Source organism: Ictidomys tridecemlineatus, chromosome 9 (genome assembly GCF_052094955.1).
Source record: "Ictidomys tridecemlineatus isolate mIctTri1 chromosome 9, mIctTri1.hap1, whole genome shotgun sequence".
Lineage (NCBI taxonomy): Eukaryota > Metazoa > Chordata > Mammalia > Rodentia > Sciuridae > Ictidomys > Ictidomys tridecemlineatus.
The window spans coordinates 52,043,792-52,070,487 of record NC_135485.1 but is presented as its reverse complement, the minus strand read 5'-3'; the positions used below and the strand labels follow the sequence as shown (position 1 = coordinate 52,070,487).

The 26,696-nt window shown below is 33.3% G+C and overlaps 1 protein-coding gene across 1 annotated transcript; it reads left to right on the top strand.

Annotated features, from left to right (window-relative positions):
• The first annotated feature begins 820 nt into the window (after positions 1 to 820).
• On the top strand, positions 821 to 25,802 carry LOC101974782 (UDP-glucuronosyltransferase 2B31). The gene is made up of 6 exons (XM_005333283.4): positions 821 to 1,605; positions 4,718 to 4,866; positions 15,380 to 15,511; positions 17,322 to 17,409; positions 18,298 to 18,517; positions 25,320 to 25,802. The coding sequence occupies exons 1-6, from the start codon at positions 882 to 884 to the stop codon at positions 25,597 to 25,599; spliced, it is 1,593 nt and encodes a 530-aa protein (XP_005333340.2). The 5' UTR covers positions 821 to 881; the 3' UTR covers positions 25,600 to 25,802.
• Positions 25,803 to 26,696: the final 894 nt, after the last annotated feature.

Below are 26,696 nucleotides of genomic sequence, written 5' to 3'. Positions count from 1 at the left end.
GTATCTACAGGTGAGTTAAATTCCTAAGTATTTTATTTTTTAAATTTTTTTAGTTGTATATGGACATGTTGACTTTATTTTATTTATTTATTTTTATGTGCTGAAGATTGAACCCAGTGCCTCACACATGTCAGGGATGTGTTCTACATATGAGCCACAATCCAGCCCCAGTTCCTATGTATTGTATGCTTCTAAGAATATATTTAAAAAACCAGTAACATTAGATTAGATTAGAATGTTTTACTCTACTGTTAAAAAGCATTAACAATAACTCTTAAAAATAGTAAGGTAGACATCATTCAAGTATCTGCATCACTGAAATCATATTTTTCAGTAAGGGAGTCTTCTGGTTTGAACATAGCTTGTCACCACCCACGTTTCTGTTGAGGTTTGGTTGTAAAATATTGAGAGGTGTGATTACTTTGTCAACTTTTTAATCACTGTGACCAAAATACCTAAGAGCAACTTAGAGGAGAAAAAGTTTATTTGGGGCTTAAAATTTCAGAGGTCTCAGTCCATTGATGGCCAACTCCATTGCTCTGGGCCTAAGGTGAAGTAGCACATCCTGAGGGAAGTCCCAGCAAAGAAAAGCCACTCAGGTCATGTCAGCACCTGGAAGGAGAGAGGGAGAGAGAGAAAGAAAGAGAGAGGGGCACCACCGGACATATGAACCCTTCTAGGGCATATAAACTTTTATAACCTTGATGTACTCTACCTTGTGTTTGTCCTTCTATCATCCACATGATCAGCCTGTACAATTGTACTTTGAAGTGCAAGAGTTATACTTTAACTTTGGATTGATTTATCCTGAGACATATAAGCCTGAGGAATTGAAGAAAAGAAGAGCTGCTAATGTAACAGAAGCATTGCATTGCACCAAGATGTCTGTGAAAAGGAACTCAGTTTTTCTGCTGATACAACTGATGTGTTACTTTAGCTCTGGAAGCTGTGGAAAAGTGCTGGTGTGGCCCACAGAATACAGCCATTGGATCAACCTAAAGACAATCCTGGATGAACTTATCCAGAGAGGTCATGAAGTGACTGTTCTGACATCAACAGCTTCCATTCTTATTAATCCCAACACAACATCTGCTATTAATTTTGAGATTTACCATGCATCTTCAAGTAAACAACAAATGGAAGAAAGTATCACCAAAGGGATCCATGAATGGATTTATGATACTCCAAAAGATGATTTCTGGCAATATTTTTCAATAGTGCAAAAAAATTTCAAGCAATATTCTGATACAATTGAAGATCTCTGCAGAAATGTAGTTTTAAACAAGAAACTTATGATGAAACTACATGAATCAAAATTTGATGTTGTTCTTGCAGACGCTATTGGTCCCTGTGGTGAGCTACTGGCTGAGCTACTTAATGTACCATTTGTATACAGTGTCCGCTTTACTCCTGGCTATACATATGAAAAGTATAGTGGGGGACTTACATTCCCTCCTTCCTATGTGCCCATTGTGATGTCTGAATTAAGTGATCAAATGACATTCATGGATCGGATTAAAAACATAATGTATATGCTTTATTTTGATTTTTGGTTCCAGACATTTGATGTGAAGAAATGGAATCAGTTTTACAGTGAAGTTCTAGGTAAGCTGGTTCTTTAATTGGTACTGTGAAACCTAAATTTCTTGTGACTTTGAAGCTGAGCTTGCATGAATACATAATCAGAAGAACTTTCTTTTCTGTAAGTAAAAGGATGGAATGATAATATAAGATGAACAAGTAGTCTCACCAATACAAAAGGGCCCTTATATTATAGGGCCAGTTAGAAACCAGTGGCAATTACTTATTCAAAATGCTTTAGGAAATAATAACCTGTAAATTGAATCACTGAAGATTTCTCTGAGCAATTACATATCCATTTTAGTATTCTTTTCATCTTTAAGGACAGTCATTATTAATCTCACTAAATGTTTTAATTATGATAGATATGTACATTAATAACATACACATGTATTACTAGCACAACCATATATATGACCATGGAGGAAATTGTTTACTTTTGAATAGAATTTTTTACTCAGTTAGAAATTAAAATAATATTTATTTGCATTGCTGTGAAGATTCTTTCACAGTTAAAAGTGTCTCTATCTCAAGCACAGAAAGTTATAAATTATGATAACTTATATTTCATATTCCTTTGATAAAAACAAACAAATCATGTGTTAAGGCCTAAAACCTTGGTGTAGATTGGAACCACACCTTATAAGTCTATATTTCTTAAACTGCATTTACCATTTAAGACAATATGAACTAAATTAAGCATCAGAATCAATCTCTATTTTAATATTTGTGTAAACTTTCTGGCTGTTACTTTCAAAAATGTATATTTTTTACCAAGTTAATACTATTAATCTCTTAATATGAAGCAAATGCAGTAGAGGTCACTAGGAATTCAGGCATGCTCAGTAAATCATTACAGTTCACTTGAAGAATCAAGGATCAAGGGAATGGTTTGCTCAATTGTTTTTTTTTTATTTTTTATTTTTTTTATTGTTGGTCGTTCAAAACCTTACATAGTTCTTAATACATCATATTTCACAGTTTGATTCAAGCGGGTTATGAACTCCCAACTTTACCCTGTATACAGATTGCTGTATCACATCAGTTACCCTTCCATTGATTGACATATTGCCTTTCTAGTGTCTGATGTATTCTGCTGTCTGTCCTATTCTCTACTATCCCCCCTCCCCTCCCCTCCCCTCCCCTTCCCTTTTCTCTCTCTACCCCTTCTACTGTAAATCATTTCTTCCATTTATATTATCTTGTCTTACCCCTCCTTTCCTCTTATATATCATTTTGTATAACCCTGAGGATCGCCTTCCATTTCCATGTGATTTCCCTTCTCACTCCCTTTCCCTCCCACCTCTCATCCCTGTTTAATGTAAATCTTCTTCTCAAGCTCTTTGTCCGTACCCTGTCCTTGTTTACTCCCCTTATATCAAAGGGGTCATTTGGTATTTGTTTTTTAAAGATTGACTAGCTTCACTTAGCATAATCTGCTCTAATGCCATCCATTTCCCTCCAAATTCTATGATTTTGTCATTTTTTAATGCAGAGTAATACTCCATTGTGTATAAATGCCACATTTTTTTTATCCATTCATCTATTGAAGGGCATCTAGGCTGATTCCATAATCTTGCTATAGTGAATTGTGCTGCTATGAACATCGATGTAGTGTCCCTGTAGTATGCTCTTATTAGGTCTTTAGGGAATAAACCGAGAAGGGGAATAGCTGGGTCAAATGGTGGTTCCATTCCCAGCTTTCCAAGAAATCTCCATACTGCTTTCCAAATTTGCTGCACCAATTTGCAGTCCCACCAGCAATGAACAAGAGTGCCCTTTTCCCCGCATCCTCTCCAGCACTTATTGTTGTTTGACTTCCTAATGGCTGCCAATCTTACTGGAGTGAGATGGTATCTTAGGGTAGTTTTGATTTGCATTTCTCTGACTGCTAGCGATAGTGAGCATTTTTTCATGTACTTATTGATTGATTGTATGTCCTCCTCTGAGAAGTGTCTGTTCAGGTCCTTGGCCCATTTATTGAATGGGTTGTTATCTTATTGTCTAATTTTTTGAGTTCTTTATATATTCTGGTTATTAGGGCTCTATCTGAAGTGTGTGGATTAAAAAAGTTCTCTATAAGTTCAATGCAATGCCAATCAAAATCCCAATGGCATTTCTTGTAGAAATAGATAAAAGAATCATGAAATTCATATGGAATAATAAAAGACCCAGAATAGCAAAAACAATGCTAAGCAGGAAGTGTGAATCAGGCGGTATAATGATACCAGACTTCAAACTATACTATAGAGCAATAGTAACAAAAACAGCATGGTACTGGTACCAAAACAGGCGGGTGGACCAATGGTACAGAATAGAGGATACAGTAACCAGTCCACAAAACTACAACTATCTTATATTTGATAAAGGGGCTAAAAGCATGCAATGGAGGAAGGATAGCATCTTCAACAAATGGTGCTGGGAAAACTGGAAATCCATTTGCATCAAAATGAATCTGAATTCCTATCTCTCGCCATGCACAAAAGTTAACTCAAAATGGATCAAGGAGCTTGATATTAAATCAGAGACACGGCATCTGATAGAAGAAAAAGTTGGTTATGATCTACATACTGTGGGATCGGGCCCCAAATTCCTCAATAGGACACCCATAGTGCAAGAGTTAACAACTAGAATCAACAAATGGGACTTACTCAAACTAAAAAGTTTTTTCTCAGCAAAAGAAACAATAAGAGAGTTAAACAGGGAGCCTACATCCTGGTTTGCTCAGTTGTAAGAATTAGACTGACTACTCCTAGCAAAGATATCTCTACAGTTACAGGAACACTGATTGTTAATGGATATCACAAAGATTCTAAAAATTTAGGTTACTTTTATACTTTTAGAAAGAAAATAAAATGTGTGTTTACTTCTATGGAGGCGTAGGTTAATAAATTAATTATTTGTGTTTGTAAATATACTAATGGAACACTAGAAAGTACACACAGAACTAGTTTATGTACGTATTAACTTATGTAAAACATCAAATATAGTATGCAAAAGTGTGCTCTAGAAAACACATATACACATGTGCATTTGAACACCTTGCCTACACAAATCCAACTCATTTCAAGGCAAATATATGAAGCATTCAAGGTACATGTCTCTCATTTTCCTTTCTTCTCTTTTCTCCTTTCAGGGAGACCCACTACAATATATGAGACAATGGGGAAAGCTGATTTTTGGCTCATTCGAACCTATTGGGATTTAGAATTTCCTCGTCCACTTTTACCAAATTTTGACTTTGTTGGAGGACTCCATTGTAAACCTGCCAAACTCCTTCCTAAGGTAAATCTTCTCCTGTTTGTTTTGTTCAGTTTGAATAAGATTTTTGGTAGAAATGACTCTGCATTCTTAATTCAGAGTGTTTAACTCAGAGATATGAAAAGCAAGATAAAGAGTTCTGCCAATTATAGACCCAGGCATTTCTATGCCATCACATGTAATGGTATTTCATTATTGTCACAGAGGAAAATAGGTTATCAGGCATCCTTCAGAATAATCAGGAAAATTGAGGCCCTCATTATGTAATACATAATAAAGAATCAATAATTTATTCTAATAAATACAAAGAATATTTATTAAGTGACTGTCATATACCAGAGATAAGTGCTGGATATAGAGAGTTATAAAGTTGACACACTTTCTGCATCAACCAGACCTTATATTCCTTCTGGGTACAGACACTGTAATAAGTAATAAATTTGTGTGTGTTATCATAAGGAAATCATACAATACTAATGAAACCTCCAGCAAAGATCATTTAAAAAAATCCTAAAAGCCTGAATAACTAAGGTGAATTTTAAAGAATCCACAGGATAGGAGAAGGGGTTGAGGGAGAGAGGAAGACACAAAAGGAAAGGCACATACAATAGTAAGGGAAACTCCCAAGAACTTCAAGAGTAGTTCAGCAGGAGAAGGCTCAGCAAAGTGCAGATGATGCTAGAGAGGTAAGTGAAAGCCAGATACTTAGTAGTTATTTAAAATATCTGTGAAGTGAATTGGGTAGTCAATGAAAAGAGTTAAGCACAAGAGAAATGTGAATAAAGTTTCCATTTTGAAAAATTTCAAAATGCAGTCACCAAGCAGGATTTTAGAGGAAAAGACAATGCAGAGGAACCACTCAGAAAGTTCTTGCAAGACTGCAGATAACAAATGATGTAAACATGGATGTTGTTCTTACATGTGACTATGCTTATTTATCTATTAATAGTCAAACTTCATATTGTGTTACCTGGAAAAAGTAGATAATACTGATACACAATGTCCTTGGTACAAACATAGGATCCATAGCAATATTCGATATTGTAATTATTCCTTTTTGTTTCTATAAAACTATTTTTCCTTCTGAAAAGCTGAACTTTGTTATCTATTTTTAAAGACCCCAACTGTACCAAAAATGTAGAATTAACACTTAGAAATAGTAGTATTTGGGTATTTTTACATTTAATTCATTTTAGCATACCCTAAACACTGCTGTATACATTAATTTGGATAATATTCAAATTGAGAGATAGAAACTCACAATTTAGCTGAAACAAATTACCATAGATGTTTCCTTGTAAATGTAGGCCACCCAAGTACAGTATGATAGCTCTATTACCAATAATATTAATTAGATAATATGTGCCAGGTACAGTGGATACAATTTCATATATAAAAGAAACTAGATTTCTGAAAAATCAATACTCTATTTTCAGCCAAAAACCTAAGTAACAGATATTCCATCAATTTACTTAAAGGTAAATGCATCAGTTTTGGCAATCAAATGAGTAAATGGAATTGCTGAAATTACATTGTAAGTGTTCAAGCTCTTCACAACCTTTTAGCTTTAAAGTAATTGCTTTTCTCAGTGATATGAATGTGTGGCCTTTACTTGTCTTCACTCCAGATTTGAACAAATGCACCTGAGAACTCAGACTACTACATCTTAGATCATGATAGGGATGTTACCTTGAGAGAGCTTTCTGCCATATGCCAACCTTAGAGGACACCTCAGGAAAACTCCCTTGGAAAACTTAGGCCTCAACATCACAATTTCCCGACAGAATGATCATAGAAAATTGCAAACACAATGATGATCTAAGTTTTCTTGTCATTTATTTCTGAGCACAGCCCTTTAGTTTACAATTATAAAATCATTCTGTCAGCAAATAGGATAATATTTCATAGGAGGAAACAGAAGAGTCTAAAACATTTTAAATAAATACAATGCTTAGAAGAAAACATTACTTGCCATACTGTTATGTGATCTCTTAAGAGTTTCTTTTTTGCTACCTCTTTAAGGCACCAATATATTGAGATCTTACTCAAGCCTCATATTTAATAAAATTATTTTTTGTGTGATAAGTTCCATATAATACAAACAGAAAACAAAAGTTAGTGAAAGTTCTGACTAAAAACTGAGACAGAGTTATTGTAAGTTTTAAACTATTAACCTCTGATCTTGAGAGATTTCCTCATTCACAGTAGGATAAATTGACCAGGTCAATAAAAGGAAAGACAGCAGAGAGAGGAGGAGGAGGATGAGAAGGTAGATAGCAGTGTGATCATGATAAGGAATAATAGTAGCAGGTGTTATTTAATAGAATAAACAAGGTTAGAATACAAGTCAATATTACAAACACTGTCTTCTTGATCTTTATTATATAAAATAATGCTCCCCCAAATTACTTGCCTTTCCATTAATAATTAGATTCCCAGACAATTTCTCTATTGTTTAAGTATAGAAAGTTGTCAAAATGTCAAAGATCCAAATGTATCAATACTCTTAACTATGCAAATAGTCTTGGTTTTCACAGTATACCAATTGTAATTATACAAACAAAAAATCAAATGAAAGTTATCTGTGTTCATGGAAGTTACTTATAGAATACATATTGGAAAAAAAGTCTTACATTAATTAATTAACACATTAAGTGATGTTATACATTAAGTAATGATCTTAAAAGTTATTCTGGTACATACCACATCATCACAATCACTTTATTTACTTATATCTTTATTTTTATCTCTCTTTTGGTACTATGGATTCAACTCATGTGTACTCAACTACTGAGACATATTCCCAGCCCTCTTTTAGATTTCATTGAGAGACAGGGTCTCACTGAGTTGATTAATGCTTTGCCATTGCTGAGGCTGGCTTTGAATTTGAGATCCTCCTGTTTTAATCTCCTGAACTGCTGGGATTACAGGCGTGTACCACCTTGCTCAGTACAATTACTTTACAAATAAATGCTTAACTACATTAAGTCATAACACAAGTTTAGTTGGAGATTAAAAGGCAAAATACCGATTATAATAATATTATTCTTTGTGAGAACAATTTTATATATACAATGGAATTTTAATCTTCCATTTACATTATATATGTGCATGTATCTATTCATGTACTTACATGAACAGACAAAAAGACCACAATGAAAAAATTCAAATTTTGAACCAACAGTATCTCTAAATGAACCAAAGATCATTTTGGCAAATGTTCTTAAACATTACATACTTTTTTCATGCTCTTCCAAATTTTCATATGATTAAATTATTTTTCCTTTAAAAATAATGTTGCAGAAAGACTGGACTGGGACCTGTCTATGTCAGGGATTAATTGGTTTTAAAAAAGAGTATATTTATAAGACAGTAGTAGTGAGAAAATCTTTGTACAATACAAGATTAAGAACATTTTGTGCAGGGAGAAAATATATTGAAAATTTGCTGTACACGTTGCTCTAGGTTACTGGAATCACAAAATAACTGGATGTGTCACAAGTTCCTAGGAGTAGTGCAATGCTACTATATGTGAATGAACTACTCAACAAGCTGACCTGTTCTATACAAGGGCCAGAGGAAGTCCCACTGTGGTGCAAGAGCTCCCATGGTTCATAATGAGGTGAAAACTAAGGGTTCTTTACAGCCACTGATACACAGTTCATTCTCATAGAACTTCATTATCATTAAAAAATTTCAGGGAAAAAGATGAGACATATAAATAATCCAAAGATATTATTACTCAAGTAAATGTATCATTCCAATGCAGTGAAAATGCTGATTATGGATCAGTATAGTTCTGGACATGTACAGGATTGTTAGGATCCTTAGAATTATGTAAAAGAAAATCCAAACAATAATATTAATCTTCTGAATGCTAGTGTTTGTGCATCTTCAGTTTTTATGAGCTATTATAGAGGAAAACTTGGGAAACTCTCACAAATTATAAAGTAAGGAATGAAATAGTATAGAGAGAGGAAACATTAAAATGTACAAAAATCCTATGCACAGGTAACTTTACTTCTGGGCTCACAAGGACCGAAATAAGTACTATAAATTCCAAACTAAAAAATCATCCAGATTAAAATCCTGGAATAAAATCAAGTGAAGTACTATAACAATAAGAATTATAACCAAGTGCTAGCTATAGTGTTTAACAAAAAAAAATTAACATTAGTAATGAATAAAATTATAAATTAAGAGTCTACATATAATAATTTCTAACATCATCTCTTCAATTACTATTTAATGGCTCTATGTCATTTCTTACACACACACACACACACACACACACACACACACACACTTATTTCTACAAGTAAGCCTAATGGAGCCTTCTATGTCATTACACACATCTCTTTCCAAAAAAAGTGAGTGACTGGGTCAATTTAAAAATATTCATAACTCCCAAATTCTAATAATACATGCTTTTCTCTTCTTAGTTTACATACCAATAATTTCTCTGCTTTTCCTATATTTTTATTGGTTCATTTGAGTGTACATAATGATGAGATCTGATGTTACATAATCATATATGTACACAATATAACAGAATAATTTGGCCTATAAAACTTCCCAGGAATTTCCCTTCCTTTCCCACCTCCCTCCCATTGGTCCCTTTCTCCACTGATCTCCCTTTGATTTCCATGAGATCAACCTTCATTTTTTCCATTTTTCCTCTCTAGCTTGCAAATATGAGAGAAAATATACAACCCATGACTTTCTGAGTTTGACTTATTTCATGTAAAAGACTCTAATTCCATTCATATTTTTTTTGTAAAATGACATAATTTTATTTGTTATTTTGGCTGAATAAAACTCCATTGTGTATATATATTACATTTTCTTTATTCAGTCATCCATTGGCAGACACCTAGGATGGTTCCATAGTTTGTGTATTATGAGTTGTACTGCTATAAAATGGGTATGCATGTATCACTGTTATAAGATGACTTTAATTCTTTAGGGTAAATACTGAGAAATGGTATACTGGGTGATATGATATTTACATGCTTACTCTTTGAAAACTATCCATACTGATTTCAATAGTGGTTGTACTCATTTACAATTCCTCCAATAGTGTAAAAAATTTTTTCTGCATATCCCCTACAGGATTTATTTTTCTTTTTATTCTCAATGACTACTATTCTGACTGGTGAAAGATAAAATCTCAGTGTAGTTTTCATTTCCCTTGTTTCTAATGATGATCATTTTTTGTTTCTATATTTTTGTTGCCTATTTATATTTATTCTTCTGAGTAGCATCTTTTTAGTTCATTTTCTCTTTGATTATTTGGGTTGTTTGATTTTTTTGGTGTAAAGTTTTGGGAATTCTTTACATATTCTAAATATTAATCATTTGTCAGAAGGTGTAATGCAAAGATTTTCTTCCATTTCATAAGTTATCTCTTCACAATTCTAATTGTTTCCTTTGCTGTTCAGAAGCTTTTTAATTTGATGCCTTCCAATTTATCTACTCTTGGAATTATTTCCTGACCCTTAGATATTCTATTTGAGAAAGCCATTGCCTGTGCTTATATGCTGGAGTGTTGACCCTACATTTTCTCCTAGGAGTTGTATAGTATTCATTCTAATTTCTAGATTTTTGATCCATTTTGAGTTGATTCTTTGTGCAGGGTAAGAGAAAAGAGTATAGTTTCATTTTTCTGCAATATTCCCAGCATCATTTATTTAAAAGGCAAACTTTTCTCCAATGTATGTTTTTGGCATGTGTGTGGTTTTCTCTGTGTTTTCTACTCTATATTACGGGTCAACATGTCTTATTCATGTGAATACCACGTAGTTTTTGTTACTATAGCTCTGTAGTATAATTTGACATCAGACATTGTGATGCCTCCAGCATTGCTTTTAGGGTTATAATTGCTTTGACTATTATGGGTCTTTTATTCTTCCAGATGAATATTAGGTTTATCTTTTCTAATTCTGTGAAGAAGGTCATTGATATTTCATGAGGATTACATATATATATTATGTATATTGCTTTGTATAGTTGGTGATTTTAATAATATTAATTCTACCTATCCATGAACATGGGAGGTCTTTTCATCTTATTTTATGTCTTCTATAATTTCAATCTTCAATTTTAGAGGTCTTTTAACTCTTTTGTTAGTTTTATTCCTAGGTATTTATTGTTGTTGTTGTTGTTGTTATTTTGTTTTGAGGCTATTGTGAATGAAATAATTCTCTTGATTTTTTTTCTTTGCAGATTCATTGCTGTTATATAAGAAAGCTATTGATTTTTTTGTATGTTGATTTTGTACTCAGCTACTTTGTCAAGTTCATTTATTAGCAATATCAGTCTTTTGTTGGAGTCATTTGACTCTTCTAGATATAGGATCATATCATCTACAAACTAATAATTTGACTTCTTTCTTTCCTGTTTTCTCTCTCTTATTTATTTATTTTTTCTTGTTGCTATTTTACTGGATTTGGTATTGGTTTGTTCTTCTTTTTCAAGGGCCTTGAAATAATAAAAAAATAGGTTTTATGTGGGATCTTCATGATTTTATTATACAGGAACTCATAGCTATAAACTTTTCTTTTAGAAATTCCTTCAATCTGTGCCAGAGGTTGTATTACTATTCTCAGTTGAGTTTGAGAATTTTTAAATTTCTCCCTTAATTTCTTCTATAATCCATTTTTATACAATAGAGATTGTCCAATCTCCATATGTTCATATAGTTTCTGTATGGTTCTGTCATGTTGATTTTTAATTTCATCCAATTATGACCTGGTTAGAATATAATAAGTAATACCACTTGTTTTGTATTTGATGAGAGTTGCTTTGTTGCCTTAAATATTGTCTGTTTTGGAAGAGGTTTTCTTCAGCTGCTGAGAATAAAGTATATTCAGATGCTGTTGAATGAAATGTTCTATAGATATCCATAAGTTCATTTGACTTATAATATTTTTCAGGTCCAAAGATTTCTTATTGATTATATGTCTGGATGACCTATCAAAAGATGAGAGAATTGTGTTGAAATTCCCAAGAATTATTTTATTCAGGTCTAACCAAGGCTTCAATTTGACTAGTGTCTCTTATGTAATTAGTTGGATCCATGTTTATGACTTAAATATTTGTAATTGTTATATCTTCTTGTTGGATTATTTATTTTACCAGTATGAAGTGACCAGCTTTGTCTCTTCTGATTAATTTTGGCTTGAAGTCTGTTTGTCAGATAAGAGTAGATAATCCCGCTTATTTTCTGATTCCATTTGCATTATGTATCAATTTTTATCTTGTTACTTTCAGCCTATAGCTGTCTTTACCTGTAAGGTGTGTTGTTTATGAACAACATATCATTGGGTCTTGTTTTATAACCCATTCTTCCAGACTATATATTTTAATTAAAAAATTGAGATGATTTATATTCAATGTCATTACAAAGAGATGCTTATTAATTCTGTCATTTTGATTCATGTATGTTTAATGTGGTCCTATTTCTCATTTGCTTAGCTACTCTTCCCATCCTATTTGTTCATTTGTGAACTTCAAGGTTTGTTTTTTATTTCTTCTATATGGAGTCTTTCATTAAACAATTATTATCATCATGGTTGCTTATTTTCTTTACTTTAATACTGACTGAATATTCAAAGCTTGTCACTTTTTCTTTTATATCTGATGTTCTGTTTTCAATATTGTTTACTGTATTATTAAGATTTTTCAACTGACCGTTTTATTTGATTTATTTTATCTTTGACTTTCAAGATATATGTTTGGTTCTTTTTCAATATTTCTATCTTGTTGAATTTTTCATTTATATTCTGTGATGATTTTTTTAATTCATTCAATTGTTTTTTTGTGTTGGAATTTATTGATCATTTTTATAATTCATTTTAAAATATGATAATTTCATTGATTATAGTTTATAATAATTTACTTTTTGAATTGTATACCTGATGTTTTAAAAATTTCAATATCTTTGGCATCAGTTGTTGCTAAATTAGGAACTTTTAAGTGATTTCATGTTACCTTATTTTTACATAATTCTTATAGTCTTGTGTTGGGTTTTATGCATATGTTAGAAGGGATTTATCTTCCATACTTTTAAAAAAAAAATTAGTTACAGATGGACACAATACTTTTATTTTATTTAGTTAGTTTTTTTATGTGGTACTAGGCATCAAACCCAGTGCCTCATGTGTGCTAGGCAAGCACTCTACAACTGAGTCACACCCCAGGCCTCTTCCAATTTTAAGGCATAATATTTGCCTGATTTAAAAAAAAATTCCAAAGTGTTGTGAACTGATCTGGATTAAGACTCCTTTATAAGTATGGTGTTCACAACCTTTGAATTAATTCTATTTTTCCTGTGCAGTGGAAACCATGAACCCACCCCCAGCTGTTTCTATTTGAGGTCTTATCATTAGTTTGAGTTTTTATCTCTATTAGTCTCTGTATTAAAGTATAGTTAATTTTCATGTGGAGCAAGATGAACTGTATTTTGGTTGGATTTATTTCAGCAATGCACTTCTCTACCCTGGAAACCTGTAGTGTCATTGTAGATATTCAGCTACTCAAAGAATAAGGGGAAATAAACAATAACAACATTGGATACAAATAAAATACAGCATTGAAATAAATACCTGGATTCTATTATGACTTCTAAAATGTTAATTGCTACAAAAAACAGAAAAAGTGGGTCAGCAACTGCCAACAATGAATCAGTGCAAAAATATAAACTAAATCTGACATTAAGACAAGAAACAGGTGTCAACTATGTCATCCACAGAAGTAATAATTGCAACAACATTAAAGGTGGGATCAAGAGTTACATAAACCAATTAGTTTAAAGATGGCAAAATTACAGTCACTAAGAGGAAATAATGTGAGACAGGAAGATAGGGAAAAAAAGTTTGAAATTTTAAACAGTGAAGAAAGAGAATGCAGAAGAGAGAGCAAGTGAGAGTTATAAGGATGGAGGAAAAATAAGAGAAATAAATAAATGGAGAGAAAAATAGAGGATAGATTTTTGCTATAACCAGGAGAATAAAAGAGAGATACAGAAACAAACAATTAAAAAATGCAAAACAAAACAAATATATATATATATAAATAGATAGATAGATAGATAGATAGATAGATAGATTGATCAATCAAAAAACACTCTCAAAAGACAATGCAAGGAAAAATAGCTACATTATAATAATGCTGAAAAAAAGAAAGAAATGTATATATGTCCATAAACCAATCAGTAATGGAAGAATACACAAACACACAGACAGAATAAGAAAAGGTAAAAATATTCTTAATGATAAATGAAGGAATCATTTCCACTGAGGTGGCCAAAATAGTCAGAATGGATGGTTACTGAGTATACTCAACTATTTATCATTCCATTTCTTTTTTAGCTATGTACTGAGAGTAAAAGCAAAGATTGGATTTTGTCATTACCTTCCTCTTTTTGTGTTTCTCTCCAAGCTACCACTGGGAATAGCCTAAGACTGAAGGTGTTTGAAATAATCCTCAGCCTCCCTGCTTACCAGTATGACATAGGTTGAAATGGGAAGAAATGTCAGTTGGAGCTTTGTGTTCACAGACCAGATCTATGTACTCCTGAGGTGTGGTTGCTACAGGGTTCTATGAGTTCTTATGGAGGAAACTTAGGTCTAATCAGACCTCAGGGGTTTTGTTTGGTATATACTCTGAAGAAATTAGATGGACACAGACCTAGGCCCTGGCAGTTGCTTATCTCTGTAGAGAGTCTGAATCTCAGAAGCCTCCTGAGAATTATACTCATTTCACAGTGGGGCTGATCTTCCACACATTCTGCTGTTCACCTGCACATCTTTCCTAGGCTCAGTCCCTGAACATTTAGATAAGTTCCTCCTTCAGATTCTCACCCACTTCAGCTGGTCACATGAGCCACCAGCTCAAAGGAAAAGCAAATTGTGCTGCCCCTTTGCTTTTTTGACTTGAATCCCCTGGGGTAAAATCTTATCTATACCTGTTTCACTCCCATTTAGCTAGGTACACTCTAGGCCACACAGTAAACATTCTAGCAGTGTTTGCTCAGATCTCCCAGTTCTGGTAACAGAGACTGGAGCAAGGCCACCTCAAGATGAATCCACCTCATCTCTCCCCAGGCAGTAAATAAACAGCACTTTTCAATCACAAGTGCTCAGTGGAGCCTCTGGATCAGCTAAGTTCATGTTGCTTCTCTGATCTTAGGTTTTTTTCATACCAAATATGTCCACTGTGTTTCTCCCTGCAGTTTTCCTTTGTCTGTGGTAGACAGCACCATTACTACTGCTTGTAGCTGCTTCCACAAACAGTTTGGTTTCAATGTAATCTTCTTTGTTTAATGAACCCAAACTTCTGAGTCTCTGAGACACTCTCACTGTCCAGTATTGAATTTTAGTAAAATCCTTCTTTCACCCACCTCACTAAGAAGCAGTATTCTCAAGGCTTGTATTTGGATCCTTGGAGCAACTAGGAAGGCAGCCTTCCTCTAATCTGACATCTTGTATCCCCTCTCTCTTCATCTTTTTTGATGGAGCAAATGTTTTATTCACAGGAAATGGAAGAATTTGTACAGAGTTCTGGAGAAAATGGTATTGTGGTATTTTCTCTGGGGTCGATGGTTTCTAACATGCCACAAGAGAAAGCTAATATAATTGCATTTGCCCTTGCACAGATTCCACAAAAGGTAAGCAAAAGTGTCCTCTTAGTGGCCAAATATGTAAAAAGTATGTTAAACTTTATAAAGGGTTTGCTTAATGAAGCATCCTTTATGAAGCATAACCTATAGTGATATCTCTAATTGATCTCAAATATCATGTTTTAAACAAAAATATGTGTGGTAATTGTAAACAGTAGAGAGTGTTTAATTCATGTTAATATTAACATTGTGATCATAAAGAATATATTTCACAAGTCCATTGTGAAATTTCATTGTAAGGGTATCACAGGCATTTACTTACACAGATACCACATTCTTTCTGGGTACTTCTTCCTTTTCCTTGCAGGATCCCTGAGGGCACTATATACATGGCTAATGTTATCAGAAAGCTATAAAAAGTTAACTCAAAACCACCACAATAATGCTAAGCAGGTATTGAAGAAGGCTGAATTTTATCATGATTTTAGATACCCCAGGCAATCCCTTATTCCTTGCTTAACCTCATTTAAGAATAGTATTCTTGCCATGATATTCTACTTTATCTTTGGCCCAGAACAATGGAGTCTGCCAATATGTACTGAACTTCTGAAACGGTAAGCCCAAAATATATCCCTTCCCCATTAAAAAAGTATAAATTTATTTAAGAAACTGTTCCTGGAATTTTGAGGAGAAAGGCTACCCAAACTATGGGGCCAAATTCCCACTAAGTTACATGTATTTGTAGAAAAAGAAAAAACAGTTTGCACTAGTGGACAGGATCCTGACAACGTCTGACAATTAGAGAAAGTGTAGAGATTAGTTCTGCCTTTGAAATGGACCCTGTGCATTATGAAATGTACCTCAAAGGACTTTGCTTCTAAAACATCAGACTAATACCTTTTAAGAAGGAAGAAGAGAGTATAAGGAAGAGTCAAGCAGAAGCAAGCCTGGCATGGGCTGAAATTCAAAAGTTCCCACCTCCACAAAATGCTTTAATACCAAAATTTCTAACATAACAACTCTTGTGGTCTTTGAGTGTTTTCCATCTGCTTTGTAGTTTCCTATCTGATATAGGCTTTTCCTAATTGCACAATTATTTTTCCTTCTGTAGACCTAAATTTACTTTGCTGCTCCCATTGCATATAGAGGATAAGCACTTAGAAATTATACTCCAGTTCATGAAGATTGCTTTTAATTTCCAGAGTCAGCTCCTAGACATAAAAAAATATCTTGGATATATAAGACTACTAGCAAGATTTGTACTACATCATTAAATGATAACACACAGTTTTAAAAAATTTAGCAACCTCACAATTTTGAACTTTATTTCAATATCCTTGCAATTATTTTAAGTTGTAAATGGGTTCTTCCATTTAAAACTTAAGGAATTTCCAAATTCACCAATATTGATAGAAGTGTGAGTCAAGGTCCATAAGTACCAGTAAAAGGTTTCTTTTAGGTAGGGTTTAATAAATTGAAGTCAAATACAAGTTACATGTAATTCTTAGCATTCATTTATTTCTAACAGTAGCTGACTGCATTGGTTTGCTTTTATGTATAAAAAACAATGAAAACTGAAATAAGCATCTTAAACAATACATGTCCTGTCTAATCTATGTCACTCACAAGAAATAAACATAATGATTTTAGTTTGGAAAATGAAATCTAGGATAAAATTGCATAAAACAAAATAATTATGAAGTTTTAGTTTGTATTTTCATAATTCTCATTACTAAAAATTGTACTTATTTCCTTATGTGTTAAATGTTGACTAGATGATCTCTTAAATTTTTAAATGCAAACTTGCTATAACATTAAACTTTAAATCATAGAATAAGGCATATTCTTTACCAAACAGGTCATCTGGAGATATCAAGGCAAGAAGCCAGATAAATTAGGACCCAACACTCGAATATACAACTGGATCCCCCAGAATGACCTTCTTGGTAAGACTCTGAGAGAAGTCCGAAAAGCATGAGTACCATCAATCTGGATGCTAAAAATTTGACAGGAAACCTTTTATTCAATACTGGTTACTTAAAAGAAATCAAACACAATGTTCAACTTCTTTTTAACTATTTTCCAGGCCAAGGGATGGTTTGAAAAAACAAAGCAAAAAGCTGCAATTTTAATATACACCATCATTATATACAGAATCCAAGTTATCTTTATTTCTGGTGCAATTACCTCTGCAAGAATTTTTCACTGAGTTCCTGGATTGTCTCTCTGTGTTTTTGTATGTCTTTCACTTATTCTTTCCTCTCCTGCAGGTATATTTCAAATATCTTTCAAAATGGCATCCAGGATTTTTTTTATGGATAGTGACACTTTATTTTCTCTAGAAATTAATGCACAATCTTCATTATGAAGTGCAAACATATTTTGTAATGAAGTGTAGGCTCTCTTTTCTCTGAATTCAGTACCATCACCATCCTATTCCCTGCTGCTATGGACAAGCTACATAGCAAACTTAGCAACTTCAGTTTTTTAATGAGATAATATGCTAAAATCTCCTTCATGACCTTATTTTTCATAAGTGCATATTTATTCTTTTACTAAAAAATATTCTATTCTTTCTACCTATTAATGTTGTATTAAATATTCAAGTCTCAAGTCATGTTCTCTGTCTTTCATGTAGTTTTCGGTTAGCACTCTAGTGGACTAAGGTGCTTATTCCTCTGAGATATGAAAAAAAATAATTAATGCAGGGTCATGTTTATAATAATTTGTCATCTAAAATACACACTGATCCCTTTAATGTCTTATAATACACATGTCTCACTTTCTTTCTAAGATTTAAATTAATATTTTTTCTGACATTAAATCAATTCTAGGTCATCCAAAAACCAAAGCTTTTATAACTCATGGTGGAGCCAATGGTGTCTATGAGGGGATTTACCATGGGATCCCCATGGTGGGCCTTCCTTTGTTTGCGGATCAAGCTGACAACATTGTTCATGTGAAGGCCAAGGGAGCAGCTATTAGGTTGGAATACAGAACACTGACAAGTGCAGATCTTCTCAAGGCCTTGAGGATGGTCATTAATGACCCTTTGTGAGTACAACAACTTTGACATTGGGTAGTATTCATTGAAGGATTGTCTTTTCATCAATGTGTACAAATTTTAGCCCACTCTGAGGAGGGTAATATTTTCAATTAATTAATTTTTTATATATGACAGCGGAATTCATTACAATTCTTATTACACATACAGAGCACAACTTTTTATATCTCTGGTTGTATACATAGTGTATTCACACCAATTCATGTCTTCATACCTATATTTTGGATAATAATTATCATCACATTCCACCATCTGAATAACCCCATGCCACCCTCTTCCCCTCCCATATCGTTTACTTTTCATCCTGTTGAAAATGATGTCCTCACATTGCAGGTTTAAAAGTTTAGAAGTTTAGAAGTTATAAGGGGTCTTAGTAGGACGTAGTTCCTTTTAATTATGAACCATAAATATCCACTGAAATCTTAGTTCATCCATATTCTCCTTTTCTTTTCAAATGTAAAAGAAAACAACTCTTCTCTTTTAAGTAACTATGAAATTTATTCTACTACAAGTGTAACACTTGAATGGCTTTGATTGATACCCATGGCCCTTTTCTCTTAATCTTTATTTTATGGTTCATGGTTCAGATGATGAAACTAACTCCTTTCCACAGATGCTCTGATATATACAAAACTTACAGGTGATAGAATTTCAGAGAGTGGAGATCTAGGGAAGTACTGGCTTACCCATGAGGATACTGAAGCATTGAACTGCCAGTTCCAATGCGAATATTACCTCAATAGGTTAAGAGGTTTTTATGTCTGACTTATAGATCATAAAGTCTACAAGAACTGGTGAACTAGAAGACTGGAAATTAATTAAAACAATCAGCATACGACAAATAACTTTATTTCAGAAATGTGAAATAGAGGTTTTACAAATGAGATGTATTTAAAAGACTTGGGAAATGCCCAGTTCTGAGTGATATTTTGGAAGGGAGGCTGCTGTCTAATTACTAAAATAAATTTTAGAACATATAACTGTGAAAAAAAAAGATTCAACCCATATTAAATCTATTTTCAACTAGTTTAACCATTACTATTTCACAGTTATATACAACTCCAAATATCGTAAGTATTTCAAAGTTGCATTGATCTTATAAATTACATAGGTAAATGATTACTGCACCATTTTGTTTGCCATATTGAGCCATTTGCAATGAAGATTTAATTTTTAAATATTACAGGATCTTCACAAGAAAAGAATGATAAACTCATGGAAGAGATATGACAGTATCTTAAATCCATGCTTAAAATTTCTGCAACCATAAACTATTTTACTCAAAAATTATTTCATCAGTATTAATATTTTCACAGATTTTAATGATGTATAACACACAATATACCATTTATATCTGAATTAAAAAGTGTGAATTCAAATTCAAATACATTTGATGTTTCCATAGTTATAAAACCCTTAAATACTATAATTTTTGGAAATTTTGTCACAACAAAGAAATGTGACAATGCATTGAAGTCATTTCTTATTGCCTCCTAGACTAGGCAAACTCCATTTATTTTTTGACTCTATACATCATCCTATTCTAAATATTTCACAAAAAAGATAATAAAAATTATTGTCTTTTTCAATGGTTTCTTTCACTAGTGCTGTTAGTTTCATTATGCTTTGCCAAGGGTCAGCCTTTATTGTTTTTTATTGTTGAATAACATTGTGTGGTTGACATATTCAAAGTAACTTATCAATTCACCAGTTAATAAAGGTTTCTGTTTCCAATTTTGATTATTATGAACAATGTGCATAATTTGTATGAACATAAGTATTCATGTCTTCTGGTAATTGCTAGTTATAGAACTGTTAGATCATATGATAATTTATATGTATTAAGATCTGCCAAACTATTTTTCAAAGTAGTTGCAAAAATTTTTGCAGCATAAAAGCAATATAAGAGAGTTCCAATTTTCCCATATCATTTTTAGCATTTATTATCACCTGTTTCTTTTATCATAACTATCCTAGTAAAAAGAATTATAGCTCACTGTGCTCTTGACTTGCATTACATGATAGCTAAGATCATCATTTTATATGCTTTTTGGTCATTCACTTATCTTCATGAGAGAAATGTTAGTTCCAACCTCTTGCTCATTTTTAATCAGGTTATTTATATTTTAATTATTGATTTTAATATTTCTCCATTTTTTATGGATATAAGTCTCATCAGGTATATGATTTGCAAATATTTTCCTAACATTCCATATGGTTGATTTTTTTTAACTTTGTGGTAATCTTAGAAGCACAATAAAATTTTCTTCATGATATTTGATAAAACAAAACTTCAATAATTAACCTTTTCCATGCTGCAAAAAGAAATTATATGGAATATATAGTTTCAAGGTAGAATGACTGTCTTCAACTCAACTCTCATTTCTCCTAATGATAGTATTATTGTTTAAGGAAGGTATCACTTAATGGACAAGTTCAAAACTACATTTCCAAGAAAAAAATAGTAACACAATGAATAATAAAAATACTCTGAGAGAAATTAAGAAAGAATGGGAAAAGAGACATAAAACAATTTATAAGGAAAAAGAAAATACAGATTAAAACATCAGACTTAAATATGAATATATCAGTTTTTTATTATGTCCTAAAAGACTTTTCATTTTCCTAACAATCTCTCCTCCTTCTCCCTGGATCCCTTTCCTCTTGTATAACAGTCTTCCTGTTACTTTTATATCACCTATCTTGCCGGATTCCACATGTGTGGGGAAATATGAAATATTTGTATTTCTGATCTTTTACTTATTTCACTTACTACTGAAATGTATACTTCCATCTATTTTCCTACAAATGACATATTTCCTATTTATGGCTCAAAAATACTCTCTCTCTCTCTCTCTCGCTCTCTCTCTCGCTCTCTCTCTCTCTCTCCTGTGTGTGTGTGTGTGTGTGTGTGTGTGTGTGTGTGTTCTTGATATCACATTTTCTTTATCCATTCATCTGTTGATGGAAACCTGGGCTGGTTCTATAATTTGGCCACTGTAGATTGTACCATGAAGAGTGAAATATGCAGGTACCTCTATAGTATGATAACTTTGATTCCTTTTAGTATATACCCAGAAGTGGTATATATTCACTATTGGTAGTTCTATGTTTATTTTTTTTTGCGGGAATTTCACCCTAATTTCTATGTTAGCTGCACTACTTCCAATTTCCACCAAAAGTATATAAGTATTCCCTTTTCCCTGCATCTTTGCCAACAATTATTTTATTTGGATTCCTGATAATAGTCATTCTGACTGGGCTGAGATGGAATCTCAGCATAGTTTTAATTGCATTTTCTTGTTGGCTAAAATGTCAAAATGTTGAACATTTTAAAATATATTTGGTTATAGTCAGATTTCCCCCCCTGTGGCCAAAATACCTTACAAGAAGAATTTAAATTACAGAAGGAAATTTTTTTTTAGATCATAATTTTAGAGGTTCAGTTCCCAATCAGCCAATTCCATTGCTCTGGGCCTAAGATGAGGTAGAAAGTCACAGCAGAACATCATGGCAGAAGAAAGCTACTGAGCTCATGGGAACCAGGAATGAGAGAGAGAGAGAGAGAGAGAGAGAGAGAGAGAGAGAGAGAGAGAGAGAGAGAGAGAGAGAAGGATCCAGGGACAATATAATGCCCAAGTTTACACCCCTAGTAATCTCCTTCCAGCCACACCCTAGGAATAGTTACCACCAGGAATGCATTCACTTCCATTCAAATGAATTAATCTGCTGATGAGGCTGTAAATCTTATCATCTAATGATTTCACCTCTGAACATTTCTGCACTATCATATGAGCTATGGGGGGGGATATCTTATATTCAAATCATAACATGTCTGTTCAGTTCATTGGCCAATTTATTGATTGGTTTATTTGGAGAATATTTTGGTATTAAGCCTTTAGAATTCCTTATGTAGTTTGAATATTAATCCTGTCAGAAGAGGAGAGGGCAAAGTTTTTATCCTATTCTATAGGCTGCCTCTTCACTGTGCTGGTTGTTTTCTTTACTATGCAGAAGCATTTTAATTTGGTGAGTCACATTTTTTGATACTTCCTATAAGTTTCAGAAATATAGGAGTCCTATTCAGGAAGTCATTGCCTGTGCTTATATCTTGAAGTGATTCTTCTTGTTGGTTCAAAGTTTCAGGTCTTATACTCAGGTCATTTATCCATTTTGTGTTCATTCTTGTACAGGGTCAGAGTTAAGGATTAAGCCGCAATCTTCTACATCTGGCTCTCTAGATTTATCAGCACCATTTTTAGAAAAGACTTTCTTTTCTCCAATGCATATTTTGGGCACCTTTCTCAAGAATCAGATGACTATAGCTTTATGGGTTTATTTCTTGGGCTTTTATTATATTTCATTGTTCTGTGACTCTTTTTATCCCACACTATGTTATTTTTGTTACTATGGCTCTATAGCCTATTTTAAAATAGGAATTGTGATAATTCCAGCATTTCTCTTTTTGTTCAGAATTGCGTTGGATATTTGGGGTCTTTGGGGCTTCCATATAAATTTTATGATTTTTATTTTAGTTCTGTGAAGAATTCAATTGGTATTTTGACAGGGAATTTACTAAATCTGTAGATTGGTTTCAGCCAGATGGATATTTTCACAGTATTCTTTCTGCTGATTCATGACTTTCCATCTCCTAGTATCTTCTTTATTCAATATTCTATAAATTGTATTGTACAAAACTCACACTTCCTTGATTACATTTATTCCTACTGATTTTTCTTTGAAGGTATTGTTGAAAATGTTTTTCTGATTTCTTTCTCACTGAGATTTTTATTTGTATATTAAAAAAGCTATTGTGTTTTGTGTGGTGATTTGTCTACTGTTACTTTTCTGAGTTTGTATTTCATTATCAGATTTAAGTCCTCTAGTTGATTCTTAAGGATCTTCTAAGTGGCATTACATATGACCTACAAATCCTATAATTTGATCCAATAGTGGGTACATAGGTGTCCTTACTTCACCATCCCTGAAAGTTAATTGTGATACTTCCAGGTGATCCCTTAGGATATGCTCTGTTTTTCTTGTACTCTTGGGGGCTTATTTTAGAAAATGTAATATATTTTATATTACTTTGAAATACTTTTAAAACAACATAAAATAATAGAAGAAATGCCTAAGGCTGCTATGCTAATATGGCCAAGAAAAGTACCTCTGAGGAGTGACATGATGGCCAAGATCTTAGCCATGAGAAAAAAGCAAGACTGGGGGTATTGTATGAAAGGATGCTCAAGGAAAAGCAAGATGAGATTATAAAGTATGAAGGTGTCAAGGGAGAACACATTGGTGACACTGGGGAACAGGAAAAACACACATGTGCCTAAAACACTAAAAAGTAGGAATGGACCCACAATATGATTCATTTATCCCACTTCTCAATATATATTCAAAAGATCTAAAATCAGTACATTATAGGAATTCAACTACATTGATATTTATAGTAGCACAGTTCACTGTAGCCAAGCCATAAAACCAATGTAGGTGCCCTTCAACAGATGAATGGATAAAGAAATTGTAGTGTATACACATAATTGGAGTATTGGTCCTAAACGATGAAATTATAGCACTTGCCAGTAGAACTCCATAGAACTAGAGACTATCATGCCAAGTGAAACAAGCCTGGCTCAAAAAGCCAAAGGTCAAAAATTTCTCTCATATGAGCAAGTTAATCCAAAATAATGGGGTGCATCTGAGGAGAAAGGGAAAAAAGAAGAGAGAATTTTATCAAAAGAGAGGAAAGATCAATAGTGTGAACAAAGGATATTGAGGAGGAATAAGCAGGAGCTGGAAAAGGGAAGAAGAGTGGAAAAAATCTGGCTCAAGTTTATGTGTACATTTGTGGATATATCAAAGTGAATCCCAATATCAAGTATACGTGAAAAAAAAACACTAATTAATAAAAGTATAAATAAATTTCAGAAAGATCAGTAGAGTAGAGAGAGTGAAGCAAGGGGAGGGTATGGGAAGAGAGGAGTGCTAGGGGCTGAGTTAGAGCAAGTTATATTTCTTGATTTTCCTGCTAAGTATAAAACAACCTGTTTACCAGATGATCCCTGCTACACTGAAATATCACACCTACTGAACCCCTTTTTTCTGTACTGCTATAACTAAAGTAAATGCAGGCTATTTCTAATGTTACATATAACTAAAAAAAGTCAATAAAAATAAAACTTAAAGGACACATATGCCTAGATAGAATGAGTGAGAAAAAATGATATCAGAAATCATGGCCAGTGTCTAACCCATCAGAATCTACTAGTACAAGAATAGACTTCAATTTTATTCTAAGTATGATGAATAATGAAAATTTTGAGAAGAGCTTCATAATTAGATGTGTATATTTTAATAATCCCAAACTGGCTACTGAGTGGAAAATACAGTAGAGGGTAAAAAAGAAGAGGAAAAACAGAGAGAATAGTTAGGAAGCACTGCACACCATAATATGATTCCTCTTTAAAGCTTCAAGTTGATCTTTTACAAATTATGTGTTTTCTCTCTCACTTATTGGACTAAGAATGGTTCATAAATATTTCCTCTGATGGAATGAATTTGACTCAATTTCTTGAAATTCCATTTTGAAATATTAATACATCAGTACATAAGTTAAAACCAGACATTAGATGGTGACAAAAGAAAAAAACATATCATATGCAGGGCAAGTCTCTGATATTTATTTTAAATCATCCATATGGGACTTGTGAAAAACTTTCATTGACTTCATGTGCACAGACAGATTAAATTACTTTCAAAGTTGATCCTTTTATGTTTCACCTTTAGATATAAAGAGAATGCTATGAAGTTATCAAGAATTCACCATGATCAGCCAGTGAAGCCTCTGGACCGAGCTGTCTTCTGGATTGAGTTTGTCATGCGCCACAAAGGAGCTAAACACCTCCGGGTGGCTGCCCATGATCTCTCCTGGTTCCAGTACTACTCTTTGGATGTGCTTGGATTCCTGCTGGCCTTTGTGGCAACTGGGATGTTCATCATCACTAAATGCTGTCTGTTTTGTTGCCAGATGATTTTTAAAACTGGAAAAAAGAAAAAAAGGGAGTAAATTTATCCAAGGCTGGCTCCTCCCGTTGCTCCCATTAGAGGAGGCTATATGGCAAGGTTACTACCTATCCTAACAGCTTTTGACAAATCACTTTGTCAAGTCAAATTTTATCTTCATGATATTCACTCCCTATATAAGAGACAGAAATATTTTAGTTCAAGGAAAAATTATTTGAGAAAATAAAATTAAACCATATGCGTTCATATTGCCATTTGATTCTGTTTTGTAGCTTTCACCTCTTTTGAAGATAAAGTTCTCTAATTAGAGTTTTGTGATTTGTTTTCCATTGGTTTTCCAGGAAACTGGAAGTTATGCTTACCTTTCATTGTACATTCAGCCCCAGCATCCCTCTTTCCTGAAAGATGAAGGAAACAAAGTCATTTGTCAGTGGCTTTAGAAATGTAGTGATGCCTACCTGATTTCTCTTATCCAATAGAAGAATGTGGGGAATATTTGGTTTTATGAGCTCATTCATTTTTGTTCTTATCCCTTTAAAAATGTTCACCTAGATGTCCTCATTTTCATTCCTTCTTTCCGTGGATATATAAAATATCAATTTTTTGTTTTTGATTGAACAGAGCAGAAGGATCTTACTCTAACAAAGAAATAGCCTGTGTTTGCTTTAGTTATACCAGTACAGACAAAAGGGGTTCAGTAGGTGTAAGATTTCAGTGTAGCAGGGGATCCTCTGGTAAACAGGTTGTTTTATGCTTAGTAGGTCACAGCCATCTCTGCCCACTTCTGGGGAGCTGTTGTTTGATTAAGACTCTGAGCTAAGTCAGAGAACCAGCATGATCAGGGGTTTGGAAATTTCACACAGGATTTCACAGAAAAGCAGCTTCCCAGCCTTATGTTGGCTCAAACAAACCCATAATTCATATACGGCTTCCAAAAATCTTACAAAATTATGAAGACATAATGTTAACAGACCTGGGAACTTCTGAGACACTAAGGCAATGTGAAGACCCCCTTAAAACCCCGAGTCTTGTGACCAGTTCAAAATAATTTCAGACATGTCACTCAAAGTAACAGGAATGAGTTTACTAAAGGGATATAGCAAATGGGAAAGGAGACAGTCTCAGAGAGGAGAAGGAAGA

Excerpts from the sequence above, each read along its gene's own strand:
- LOC101974782 (XM_005333283.4), top strand. The coding sequence starts at position 882 with ATGTCTGTGAAAAGGAACTCAGTTTTTCTGCTGATACAACTGATGTGT. Across the intron at positions 15,512-17,321 it reads TTGCACAGATTCCACAAAAG|GTCATCTGGAGATATCAAGG; the intron begins GTAAGCAAAAGT and ends TTTACCAAACAG. Across the intron at positions 18,518-25,319 it reads ATGGTCATTAATGACCCTTT|ATATAAAGAGAATGCTATGA; the intron begins GTGAGTACAACA and ends TTTCACCTTTAG.